This window comes from Corythoichthys intestinalis, chromosome 3 (assembly GCF_030265065.1).
Source record: "Corythoichthys intestinalis isolate RoL2023-P3 chromosome 3, ASM3026506v1, whole genome shotgun sequence".
NCBI classification, from domain to species: domain Eukaryota; kingdom Metazoa; phylum Chordata; class Actinopteri; order Syngnathiformes; family Syngnathidae; genus Corythoichthys; species Corythoichthys intestinalis.
In genome coordinates this window covers 47,001,176-47,015,226 of record NC_080397.1, presented here as the reverse complement: position 1 = coordinate 47,015,226, position 14,051 = coordinate 47,001,176, and the positions used below count along the sequence as shown (strand labels likewise).

The following is a 14,051-nucleotide window of genomic DNA, read 5'->3' as shown; positions in this document are numbered from 1 at the left end:
AATCTGTCTGTCTTTCTCCGTTCTCGGTCTGTGACTCAGACAAAGCCTGCTTCACTTCCTGGGTCCGTTAAACCTTGTTAATAGCCTTGCATACTAAAGTGGGTAGCCAATACGTGACTAGAAGTAGGACAATCTGAGATACAGGTAGTCCCCGGGTTACGATGGACCCGACTTACGCGATTTCCACTTTACGATGCCGGAGTCTCGTCATATTTTTTTGTGTACTTTTGTTTGGTGATGTATGCTTTTATTTTGGCACAGGAAGCGTAGAACAGGAGGTGAGCACATGTACGCGACCACCACAAACACGCACACACAGAGCAGCCAGCTGAGTGACAGAGGTGACAGCCTGCGCACACATTGTTGCTTGTGAAGCATCTATAAGCAACGGCTATTTATAACCCATTTTGTACTGTTTATTGTGCGTTTTCAATAGTGGTCGAATACTTTGGGTGAGTTTATGTGATTCTTTTTGATGACGTGCGGACGCTAACTGTTACATACTAATAGTTTGTTATTGCTGAATCAGCAGCTACTTGTAAACGCAAATTCGAATTGTTGTTATTGAAGATGAGTCGGATTTAATTTTATTTTAGTTTCGTTCTACAAGTGTTGAAGTCATGATCAGCTGAATAAAGCAAACCACACAGACGACTGACATCATTTCGGAGTGTAGCTTACTGTCTAGCTAGGACTTAGCTCCAATGTCTTGGCGAGGACAGTACAATGACGTATAATCAGTGTTGTTAATAACGGCGTTAGAATATGACGCCGTTACTAATGGCGTTATTTTCTTCAGTAGAGAGTAATCTAATTAATTAATTTTCTCATCTTGGCAACGCCGTTACCGTTACTGACGCGGGAAAGGCGTGCGTTACTATGCGTTACTATGTTGGTTCACTGACGCGAGAAAATGAGAAAGACGGACTCACGGAGATGAGAGAGCAGAGCAGGAGCGGGGAGGACGCAAGGGAGTGTGACGCTGTTGCAAACGCAATGCTGTTATGCTAGGTGGCTCTAATAATACGTGGCTGTAGCCGATAGCCTACAAACTACGCCCACATGATGCTTCGGTAGATATCACATATATACAGAACTAGATGCAAGACACGGCTGCATTAGCAACATGTATAATAAAGAACTAGATGTGTTAGTAAAAAGCTGCCATCTTAGAGCAGTACACATCTCAGGAAGGCTCTGTTGTAGAGAACCTTCCGAGTGAACCTAAGTAACTTCTTATCTAAAATGCTCCTAAATTGGCAAAATCTTGACTTAAATCTATCTTTAAATGAAACAGTTTTAAAACTTACACATGTCGAAAGTAGACAGATGGGAACTAATGCAATAACAGGAGCAATTTTAACAACTTTAACGGTTAATTCACAACATTAAATGACTTCCACGCATAGCAAAGGTTACTATCTAGTTATCGCAATATCCGCAATACCCCTGTGTCTAGTTAAGTTTAGGGTAAAGAATTGGGCTAGGGCCAATTGTTACAAAAACCCTTTAAACTTCACATTGTGTGACCCGTTTTTTTGAGGAAAACAAAACATGAAAATTATCACCAGTTACTTTGCCAAGTAACTAATTACTCTTAAATTCAGGTAACTGAGTTACTAACGCAATTACTTTCTGGGAGAAGTAATTTGTAACTGTAATTAATTACTTTTTTAAAGTAAGATTAACAACACTGCGTATAACACATGTTTTTGGATAGTTTTTTTTTTTTCAATTCGAGGGTGTTTTGAGGTATTTAAAAGGTTAATTCCGACTTAAGTGGAAATCTGGGTTACATCGCCAGCGCAGGAACGGAACTCAGCATTTCAAACTTCCGGGAAATAATAGCTATTATTAACATTTCTCGCCAAAGTTACTCATCGTAAAAATGACATTTCGTGTCTTTTCACTTTATAAACAAAATTCTGTCCTCTGTGATGCACATGATCAAGGTCTTGTCTATCCCTTAAACATATTACCTGACCAGCATGTGAATACTTGTCATACTTGAACTTTTCATATTGTCAAATACATTCAACAATATACTGTATTTAAACTAAAGAAAAACAAAACAATTCTACCTTATGTGGTGTTTACGTTTACAAACCAGTTTGAGCACAACAACCCACAACCGACTGAAAAATCGTCAGGACAGATATTTTTCCATCAAAGACTAAACATAAAACTTTCACTGGGTCAATCTGGGAAAATATTTTACTAGTTAAGCATCCTGCTTGTGTATTGTGCACGTTTTGGTTTTGAGAAAAACTGAATTACACTTCAATTGTCACTCTTTTGGTCAAAAGTGTTCAAATAAAGCTTTAATCCTCAACACACACAAAGCAAAGCAGACGTTGTTGAGAATTCATCATGAAATGAAAGTAGACCACCATGGCAACATAGTAAATGAGCGAATATGGGGTAAAGCATGAGGAAGGCCATGGTGAAGCCATGTTAGAGGCAGATGAAAATGTTAGCAGAGTTTACTGAAAACGGCCTATCAGGAGTTAGGAGTGAACAAGTCTATGCAGAGTCCTCTCTTTCACTTGATTAAATGCTACATTTTCCACATGTCTAACCCTCCTGCCCTATCCCTAAGTAAGGGTTTCACACTGCCCACCCTTGACCTCTCCCACCCCCTCTAGAGGTCGATGAGTTGATCCACCAGTAGGAGGGAGCGGGCCAAGTTGGGAAGGCTGGACTCTGAACTGCCACTGTTGTTTTGCGAGTGATCACCTGAAACATGCCAGAGAAAGAAAAAGAGAGACGAGACACAGAAATGTACATGGAAGAGCCAAGGGAAGTGGTGAGCCAAAGAATAAGTCATATGAAACGAGATTGTATGAAGAGAAGAAATATGAGGGAGGAGTGAATGAGGATGGAGGAGGGCATGGCCAGAGCAGAAGAGTGAAAAGGGTGTAGGAAAAGAGAAAGAAGCAGAGAGTGAGCTGGGATCATCTTAACATGGCTGCATCATCACAGGGGAGAATAAGAGGATGCCAATCTAAAACTAACTTGCGCACTAAAAATGACACAAGCCAAACTCCTGCAGGGTGAAGTATCCCCTATTACAAGATGAAAGTTTGACTCTCAAGACTTATCATCACAAGTAACAAATGGAGAGCTCCATTTTAGACTGTGGGAGTGTCAGAATCTGTCGTACTGACAACAGATGTGGGTGCTCATCTCGGGATTCTGTTAGTCTTACCTTGGTTTGAGGTTTTGGAGATAAGCACGGGAATAGGGTCAAACTCTTGATTATTCCCTTGCTGCCCTTGTGACATGGGGAAAGAAGAGTCTGCAGTGAAAGGAGAGGACGTGAAGGAAAGGCAGATGTGAGCAGAAAACGGTTAATTCAGCCATTAGCACAAAGTAAAAGGTTAAGGAAGTGCAGGGAGATTAACAACAGGGTAGTATACAGTGGGGAGAACAAGTATTTGATACACTGCCGATTTTGCTGGTTTTCCCACTTGCAAGCCATGTAGAGGTCTGTAATTTGTATCATAAGTTCTCTTCAACTGTGAGGGACGGAATCTAATACAAAAATCCAGAAAATCACATTGTATAATTTTTAAATAATACATTTGTATTTAACTGCAATGAAATAAGTATCTGATACATTACCAACTAGTAAATATTTCGGCTCTTAGTTCTTTTTTAAGAACCGCTCCTGTTCTCCACTCATTACTGGAAGTAACTGCACCTGTTTGAACTTGTTACCTGTATAAAAGACACCTGTTCACATTCTCAAACAAACAAACTCCAACGTTTCCACAATGGCCAAGACCAAAGAGCTGTGTAAGGACATCAGGGATAAAATAATAGACCTGCAAAAGGCTGGGATGGGCTACAGGAAAATAAGCAAGCAGCTTGGTGAGAAGGTAACAACTGTTGGAACGATTATTAGAAAATGGAAGAAGTTCAAGTTTACGGTCAATCTGGCTGGTTCTGGGGCTCCATGCAAGATCTCACCTCGTGGGGCATCAATGATCATGAGGAAGGTGAGGGATCAGCCCAGAACTACACGGCAGGACCTGGTCAATGACCTGAAGAGAGCTGGAACCACAGTCTCGAAGAAAACCATCGGAAACACATTACGCCGTCATGGATTAAAATCCTACAACGCACGCAAGGTCCCGCTGCTGAAGCCAGTGCATGTCCAGACACGTCTGAAGTTTGCCACTGACCATCTGGATGATCCAGAGGAGCAATGGGAGAAGGTCATGTGGTCGGATGAGACCAAACTTGGCTCGTCGTGTTTGGAGGAAAAAGAAGGATGAGTAGAAGAACACCATCCCAACCATGAAACATGGAGGAGGAAACATCATTTTTTGGGGCTGCTTCTCTGCCAAGGGTACAGGACGACTGCACCGTATTGAGGGGAGGATGGATGGGGCTATGTATCGCCAGATCTTGGCTGACAACCTCCTTACTTCAGTGAGAGCCCTGAAGATGGGTTGTGGCTGTGTCTTCCTGCATGACAACGACCCAAAGCACACAGCCAAGGCGACTAAAGAGTGGCTCCGTAAGAAGCATCTTAAGGTCCTGGAGATGCCTAGCCAGTCACCAGATCAGAACCCGATAGAAAATCTATGGAGGAAGCTGAAAGTCCGTGTTGCCCGGCAGCAGCCCCGAAACCTGAAGGCTCTGGAGAAGATCTGCATGGACGAGTGGGCCAAAATCCCTGCAGCAGTGTGTGCAAACCTTGTAAAGGACTACAGGAAACGTTTGGTATCTGTAATAGCAAACAAGGGTTTCTGTACCAAATATTAAGTTTGATTTTTGTGATGTATCAAATACTTATTTCATGCAATAAAATGCAAATTTATTATTTAAAAATCATACAACGTGATTTTCTTTTTTGTAGTATTAGATTCGGTCCCTCACAGTTGAAGAGAACTTATGATACAAATTACAGACCTCCACATCAGACAAGTCCAAAGTCCGGCCCGGGGGCCAAATGCGGCCCGTGGTCAAATTTCATCCGGCCCCCAGCCTCCGTCATAAAATCAATAACGTCTGGCCCGCACACAGACTTAATAAATTGGTCAGCAGTACTGCTACCAGCGTATGAAGTAGCTTACACACTAAATGCTGCTCCTCATTTACACACTAAAAGGCAGCAGCACTCCAAGCAACATTACCCTGTGTGACCCTTCCCTCCCAATTTTCTAAAATGGCGACAATCAACAACAACAAAAAATTGACTGCGACAGCCGACGCTTCAAGGATAGGTGGAAATTGGACTATTTCTTCACTAAAATACGCAACAACTGTGTCTGCCTCATTTGCAAAGAGACAGTCGCTGTTTTTAAAGAGTTCAATGTAAGGCAATATTACTAAACAAGACACGCTGACATGTACGACAACATTACAGGGAAGATACGCAGCGAGAAATTGAAGCAACTTGAAGCTAGTTTAATTTCACAGCAGCACTATTTCGCAAGACCCTGAGAGTCGAAAGAGAACGCCACAAAGGCTAGTTGCAAAATTGTTGAAATTATTAAAAAAAAAAAAAAAAAAAAAAAAGTTGTGCTGCAACGATTAATCGATTAACTCGAGTATTCGATTAGAAAAAAATATTCTAACTAAATTTTGTTGCTTCGAGTATTCGTTTAATTGAAGTGGCATTGTAATGGTTGATTTTAAAAGTGTTTGCACTTAATTTTCCTGATGAGGGTGGATACAATGCCCTCTAGTCTGCCTCTTTTCACATGCCTGAATCCAACCGCTCCCTGTTAAGACCAACATAACCTAAGTTTTTGTTTGAGCGAATGTTTTTTTTTTTTTTTTTAACGAATTCTTAATTTATAGGTATATTTAGTCATTTTTTTGTGGGAATATGTGTCTGAAAGACTTGTTAAGAGCATTGTAAAAAAAAAAAAAAAACTTTAACATTTTATAGTTTTTAGGCGAGCAGACTTTTTCTATCCAAGTTAGCCAATTGTTCTTTTGTTGTACACAGATCATTTAAAAAAAATTATATCTTTTGAGGCTCAGCTCAGGTGTTTAATTTTTCATGTTCCTTATCCAATTACTCGATTATTCGAACAAACTAGTCCATCGATTAATCAACTACTAAAATATTCGATAGCTGCAGCCCTATAATAAAGCAAATGTGACACACAGAACGGCTTGCTAAAATTTGCTTACAAATATTGTTCTACGTAAAGGACGTCAGCCAAGGTCGGCCCCCCACATTTTCACCACACCAAATCTGGCCCCCTTTGCAAAAAGTTTGGACACCCCTGCTCTACATGCTTTGCAAGTGGGAAAACCAGCAAAATCGGCAGTGTATCAAATACTTGTTCTCCCCACTGTACATAGTAAATGTGGCATTGCAGGGTAGCCTTAGACATTTGGGTTCTATCATTAGTAAGCGAGTAAAGCCCCTTTCACAAATACCTGAACACCATTTAAATCGAAATGGGCAGCCCTTACATGTGGAAGCAATTTCCCGGGTTGCCTGACATGGAGACGATGTGGGCATTTACCGAGTCGCGTCTTGGTATAACGTCCGCGACTTTCCCGGGAAGCGGTGTGTGTGAAAGCAGGCGTTAAATTCACAGGTCACAGCACGATGGCTGATGACGTAAATATCATAGCGGGCCGATCGTCACTTCCTCTTTCTTCGCAGTAAGACGAAAAGCGTTAAACAAACATCACAATTATCAACATATCAGGCTGGAAATAACTAAATTAAACTGAAAACAACAAAATTAAATTGGTACTGGATTGTAGAGCCGATTAATTGTCCATCTTTGGAAATGTGTGGTTTATTTTGTTGCCGATGTTAGGGGCCACCACTGCAGAAACAAGGTTGTACCTCAAAGCATAAAACAACCGAGGGATGCGTTCAAGGGTTATTAAATACAAACAAAAATACACGCAATCACAGAAAAGGCGGAATAACACAGTGGATCCATGACAGTAGGTCGATGGGGACCAATGATACTAACCTAAATGGTAGGCAGAGAGCCGATAAGACAACAAAACAAATACACTCAAGTACCAGCACAGCGTAGAGGGATTTCAAAACAAATGCGGGAGACGAACAAGCTAGCAAATGCACGGAATTTGAGAGCACAATGTGTTGTATCGCGTATAGCAAGTTACTATCTCGGCACCCTTCTCTTGGATCGCCTGGGCTATAATACACTCTTGATGAGCTTGATGTCGGGAACGCTCCCACAACCAGCTCTGTAACAAAACACAATCTGACCAACAGAATGTGACAGTCCATGCCGACCATAAATTACGTAATGTCCGGGTTATAAAATTGCGCCGGCAGCCCTCACCGCACAGAGTTTGTGAAAGTGTCCAACCCGCGTCATTCTCGGGATATCTCTCTCTGCGTGAAAGCAATGGCGTGAGTAAATCCCGCGTCACCTTACACGGAAATTTACCAGGGATATGTGTGTGAAAGGGGCTTAAGACAATGGCTTTAATCTGAATATCATTTATTTTTTTTCTATATTTAAATGTAGGGCTGCAACAGCTAACCGATTAAAATGGATTCATAAATTAGTTGCCAACTAATTTGATAATCGGGTTTTGCCGGCAGCCGTTGTAGTCCCGTTTGGGTCCTTATTTGTGTGTGTAATGTGAGGCTGTGCGTGCGCGCCAGTGATTAGTGCAAGAGAGAGAGAGTACACTGCTGCAACTGCTGCTGCTGGGTTGCTGACTCAATAATATTACAAAGTGTCGAGAGTTAGATTGTCTTTTGTGTTGTTAGATCCAGTGTGCCTCCGTCATTCTTCATCATTTACTGATACATTACAGTCTGCTTCTTCTTAAGTCGATTTTGTTGTTTAGTTTGTTTAAATAAATGAGTCATTGACTTGACACAATTTATATCAGCGCCTTACCAAGAAGAAAAACAAATGTCAATCAGTAGCACTTTTTTTGAAAATTTGAATGAACAGGACCACCACCCTGGTCTGCCAATCCAGAAGCACTATTCCCGATGCCCACTCGATGTGGGTCGTGACCGAAAGAACAAGATCACCGATACAAGCGGCCGAAATGAGTTTCCTCCACAGGGTGTCCGGGCTCTCCCTTATGAGAGATAGGGTGAGAAGCTCGGTCATCCGGGAAGGACTCCGTGTCGAGCCGCTACTTCTCCGCGTTGACAGGAGTCAGTTGAACAGCCTCCTGAACGCCTCCCGTGGAGAGGTGTTCCGGGCATGTCCCACCGGTGGGAGGCCCCGGGGACGACCCAGGACCCGGGATTAAGCGGTAGATGAGAGATGGATGGATGAACAGGACTTTTGTCTGATTTGTGTACCGAGAAATTCTTTTTATGGTTCATACTCAGAACCTTTGTTAAAACCTTTAACTTTTTAAACTTTGTTTTATGTTTTCATTTTGTCTTCATTGTCACTTACAACATGCCTAAAACAATTTCAAGTTAAATTCTGACGGTAATTTTAAAAAGTGACATTTATCCGATTACTCATTTATGTAATCATCTGATTAATCAATTATAAAATCATTGTTAGTTGCAGCCCTATTTAAATGGCACAAAAAAGAGAGACAATGTAACTCTTTTAAAAACTTTTAAGGGCTAAACAGTAACAAAAATAATCGAGAAATACAATGGCATTGCCAAAAGAAACAACAATCTATACGATTTATACTCCGCAACACAGCGGGAAAAATCAGAAGAGATAGTACTGTAAACAGAATAGTACTGTAACATGTTTGGAACTTTTGTTCAAATTTAAAAAATAAATAAATGAATCACTTTTTTTCCCCTCTGTATTGGTTTGGGACTCTCGGGACAAAATCTGGTGGCTTGAGACTTTGACTCGGGTGAAAAAATATGCGATCGGGAAATCCCTAGTCTGGAGTCTCTGGACAAAGACCGCAATCCATTAAATCAATATTATCAGTCATATTAAAGCATGGCGAAACTATGCTTGCAGTGTTATTTTAATCAGCTTATTGCATTATGTCAGACTGAGAAAATATTGCGAGCGCAAGGAAAATGTCACAAACTGGTTCTGCCCGCCCAAATAAAAGGCATATCTTCTGTCAGACATAATCGATAAAGTCATTAACAATAATACTTCAAGAATGTTTGTCCTATATTATAATACATCAGATTTTCATTAGATTGTTGTGTGGTCAGGGAGCTACAAGTTAACATAGCTTTCCAACTGTGTGTTACTAAACCAATTTTTTCCCCCCAAACAACAACAAAATAAAGTTATATTTCCATTTTGTGATTGAAAGGACCAATGATAAATAACCACATTATCGTTTGACGTGTTTTTTACGCGTAAGCTTTAGATAGTTATGTAGTCAATATATTGTGTTAGATAGGAATTAGTACTATTTGAAAAATAAGCATAAGGCTGGCCAAGAAGTGCTGGATAAGTTAAAGGGCTTACCAGCAGCTGTGTGAGAAGGCTGCTGCTCCTCCAGGCAGGATGCAGAGCAGGAGCCAAGAGGAGCAGAGGAGCGATAGGAGGAAGTTTGAACAGAAGTTGGGTTTCCATGAGAACGAGTATGAGAGAGAAGATGGTAGTCCAGCAGTGAGTCCTTCCCAGTTAAAGAGTCTAAGTCACAATTAGAATACAAACTAATAATGAGAAGGCAATTGACAAGGCAGACTTAAAAATCCTGCATCAACGCGTCAATGTTTTATATGTTGATTAAAATGTATGTTACACTGAAAGGTTTACCTATTTGAAATGTTCTCATTAAATAGTAAAATCCTTAAGCTTTTTGCTATAGCCTCACAATGCTAACCTGGCATGCCTGCAGAGGTGAGCTCCAATTGGCCTGAGTACTGCTGGGCTGGAGGGGCTTCCAACCCAGGAATTAGTGAATCCACACATGCCCCTGTCTTTACTATACACACATAACAGGAGAGGTAAGATACATAAAATTATCTTCTCTAAAGACATCATCCTGAGGTTGTATTACCAAATGAAAGAAAGTGAGGGAACTCAACAAAATACATGCAAAGTAAACACAATTTTACAGGAAGGTAGGGAACCAAAAAAAGGTGGTTACCAGCAATCGTGCTCAGAGGTTCAGTTAGGGTTAAGAGGTCAGTGTGCAGAAGAGAAGTTCCATGAGGCGTCTGACCATGATCAATCAAGTTGTCTGAGTGATATAGAATTGATTAAGGAACGCACAGCAACATGGCAGAGGATAGAAAAGTTAAAGTTTAGAGTTGTCCAATATTATCGGCCAATAAAAGCTTTTTAAAATGATAATAGAGAATATTGAAATTGGTTTTTCATTATTGGTTTTGGGCCAATATGCATATGGCAGTGCTGTCATGGCCACTTATTGTCTGCCTGTGTTTATGGCGTTTTTTCGCACCCTGCTGGCAGTTATGTGGAATTTGTTTTTTTAAGTAAAAAAAAAATTACAAACATACAACAGCACAGAAAATACAAGACAAGAACATTTCTGTTTCCTGGGGATAGTGCCAAGGCAAAAGAGAATTAATCGGAAACTAATGAAACACATTACAGGATTTCCCCTACATATAAAAGATTGTGGCGCAACGCCACACCAAAATAAAAGCCGCCACACCTTGCAAAAGAGATGCCCCCCCACCCCCCAAAGGCAGTTTAAAACTCACATTGTGTATTGTAATGTCCGTAATTATGCACGGCCCCCTTAAAAGAGACCATCAGACTGGGGAGCTGTGACGTAGAGGGAAGTGAGTAGGAAGAACTGTGATGTAGAGGGAAGTGAGTAGGAAGAATGGGAGAACGCCGAGATAGCGAGAGACAGCGGTCGCATGTCGCGGCAGCCCGCTGTTATTTTGTTATTGTTTTTCTTTACCATTGTTGTCACAATAAAGTGGGTAAGCCAATACACTCCTTCTTCCCCCCATCCGGAGCATTACAGTATTTTGGATCAGACTTTTCGGCGAAAGTGAGCGGTGGACGGCCGTCTTGGACGTAACGGCCAGTTTGAATGAATCTGCACCGAGAGGCGGGGCCCAAAATAGGGCCTTGCATCCAATAGCAGAGGGGCAGGCGTACTTATATCTGTGCTATCATGCTGTTTCGGCCGATGCATATATGTAATCACGGCTGACGAAACCTTGATAAATGCGCTTTTCTTCAAGTTTCGCGAGCTCTGGGTCACTTGAAAAATGACTCTCATACCTCTCCTTGCGAAACTAAATGGTACCTTGATGTGAGTTTGCGTGGAAATGTAGTTCACGAACAACAACAAAAAAACTTCACCTTCTCACTGACACTAGTAATAATCTTTACTAGTAATACTCTTTACACGGCTATTAGAATTTCCCCCTACTCCTTAAAATTAGTCCGTTAACAGAACAGGGCCAAATAAAAGGAAAAAGAAGGCCTAAGAGATGGAAGTCGTACTACTGTTACGAAAAAAAAAAAAAAAGTATTACCTAGGGTAATGTAGCTGTATTCAGCTACGCATTTTATTTACATGTACCGTAGCTGAGAGTTACGACATTACCCTGGCTAATGAAATATTTCAAATAGATCTTTGTTATGGTTCTTCTTGCAATTACGTCAGCAAAGAGTGAAATCGGCAGGCAGGACGTCAGCAATGTAGCTGTGCATTAGCATTAGCACCTAGCTTGAACTCGGCTTTTATGCAGGACGCAGGCTTGACCGCAGTCATAAAAAATAAAATGAAAAGGATGAGCCTGATAATGCTCCATTTTCTTCCTATTGCATCAAATGAGCAATATTTCAGTGACCGAGACGGGGCAAACTGACACACACATATAAGGCTTATGTGCGTGCGTTCCATCAGTCCATATAAACTTTGATTATAAGACTAAACGGGGATTATTAATATCTTATTTGTGTCCTCTTTTTGGAAATCAAAATATGATCTCCCTGGAATAAATGTGTAGTTATTTGTTTCGATGCTTCTGCGCATGCAGGTCAGTTTGCTCAGCGCGTGTCGGACATCGAATTAGTGCACATGCTTAATACTCAAACGGGCTCAATGGACAACAGCAGTCTGAACGGGCACGCCAAAAAAACAGATAAGACATAAAAATCGGGATTTGTGCATTAAGACCTGCAGTATGAACCTAGCCTTAGTTTTCACATAATGTTTATTACCTTGAAGTTGTTACATTTATCATTAGTAAAGGATCCAGTGGGGCATCACGATACAATTAGCCATAATTTGTTAAGTCCACGACCACATACTAGTATATCACATTGGTTTGATATTGGTAGCCTCTCAGATTTTTGGAGTTGGACAATTTCGGGATATCGGTTAAAATATATGAAGAATTTAATTATCAAACAACTCTAGTCAAGTTCACAAAAAGAAATAGAACCTATAGACAAGCAGTGTTAGGGTTTCACCTATTCAATCTTTTTGAAAATCAATGGAGGATAAGTAAAATTAAGTGGTATTTTTCTCTATCATATGCCTTGAGCATTAATATAAGGCTTCATTATTCTTATTTCATGTGTTAGTCACGTACTTCCAAATGAGACTTTTTCTATCATTAAGAGACCCACCAGGCAAAGACAACCTTGACAAATAATCAAAAAGCATTCATCTGAACAAACAACACACAGCGTGGCCATGCCCCATCTAACTAGCTATTACAGCCAACCGTGTAGACAACATCTTTTCCAAAACCACACATACAGTAGCTGACCTCAACTGACAATTACAATGACTTTCTCTAATGTGAAGTATAGTGCATTGTGCAAATGTGGTCCATGCATGAATCAAATCTCTCACAGCATACCAATACTTACAGGAAACCACGATGGTAAAAATTGGGGAGTGGGGGATGTCTTACTTAAGGAATGTGCTGCCTCAGAAAATGGCACAGCAGATGTGACCCTTTACCCTCTTCTCTATAGGAAAGAGTTTTGATTAAAGTGTAATTGTAATATATAATAGTGAGAAAATGTATAAAAAGCAAAGCATTTCATTTTGAATGAAGAGTCATCACATTAGGCTTTCTCATACATGTGCACATCTTTCCATGTATGTAATTATCACAAATTAAGACATAGACACCTCAGTCTTATATTTGTAGTATATCTATGGATGTTTTCTTAAATTTGGGCAGTGCGGCTTATAGTCAGGTGCGCTCTGTAGTCCGGAGATCACGATAAATTGTTGCAAAGATATAATTTTCGTTTCGACTGACATGGTTAACAATTGTTAATTGTAAATAACAGGATCATAGACTTCACTATTAGTTGACGGGAAACGGGGCCTCTCCGTAGGGGGCCTATTTTCAAAAACTTAAAATTCCAATATTTTCCAAACCAAATCCGCTAGCGACCAAAAACCAAAACAGACAGCTCCCTTAGGCAATTATGAGTCTCCTTTAGCAGCCGCATCAGAAAATTCAAAGTCGCTCCCTAATAAAATCCCGATTAATTATTTTTTATATAAGTATAACCAAACTTAAAATGGCTATACATTTCGAAGATTTTATGCTAGATGCACAAAAATCACCAAATGCAGAGATAATCAGCTGTATTTTCAGATCAATAGCAATATTTAACATATAGGTTTTTGCCCAAAATAGCGACTTAATTTTTTTCTATTTAGTGCAATTTTGACATAAATCACTAATAAATCACTCAATTTTCACATCAGAAACCTAATACTTAAGAAAAGCATGCAGAATCATCTTAGTTTTACTCAAAAAAAGCAAATTTAGCATTTTTCTTTATACAATCACAACTTATTTAGGTTGAGTTCCGTCACTATTGCCTCAGCACGTCTTGCTGGGTATCTGGCCCTCGTCGATTTTAGATTGAAATTTTAAATAAAATTAAACACGTAAAAGCCAAATTTTTGATTTGTATGGACGCAAACTAGTTTTTTTTTGCCAAAAAACGGGCAGTTGGCCAAAAATTACCTGATTATTTGAATGTAAAATTACGCAATTGTGTATGGATACAAAATCCAACATGGCGGCCATCACTAAACAAAGAGCTTTGTAAGTTGAAAATTCTTGTAAATAAATGTGTAAATCCCGGTATTTCTATTGATATGAACGTAAAACAGTTTAGATTATTGGTTAAAAGCAAAAAACCGTACGT

The 14,051-nt window shown here is 40.1% G+C and overlaps 1 protein-coding gene across 6 annotated transcripts in view; it reads right to left on the bottom strand.

Annotated features, from left to right (window-relative positions):
• Window positions 1–14,051, bottom strand: part of LOC130913337 (AP2-associated protein kinase 1-like) — a 42,586-nt gene that overhangs the window by 10,169 nt on the left and 18,366 nt on the right. For 3 of the 6 annotated variants that reach the window (XM_057831873.1, XM_057831874.1, XM_057831875.1), the window contains 4 exons: window positions 10,024–10,116; window positions 9,757–9,858; window positions 9,396–9,563; window positions 3,209–3,298 (listed from right to left, as the gene is read on the bottom strand). The exons of 1 other annotated variant lie outside the window; for it this stretch is intronic. In XM_057831873.1, the coding sequence (XP_057687856.1) occupies window positions 3,209–3,298; window positions 9,396–9,563; window positions 9,757–9,858; window positions 10,024–10,116 (453 nt within the window). The remainder of the gene's footprint in view (window positions 1–3,208; window positions 3,299–9,395; window positions 9,564–9,756; window positions 9,859–10,023; window positions 10,117–14,051) is intronic. 2 more of the 6 variants (XM_057831876.1, XM_057831878.1) reach the window with 2 other exon arrangements.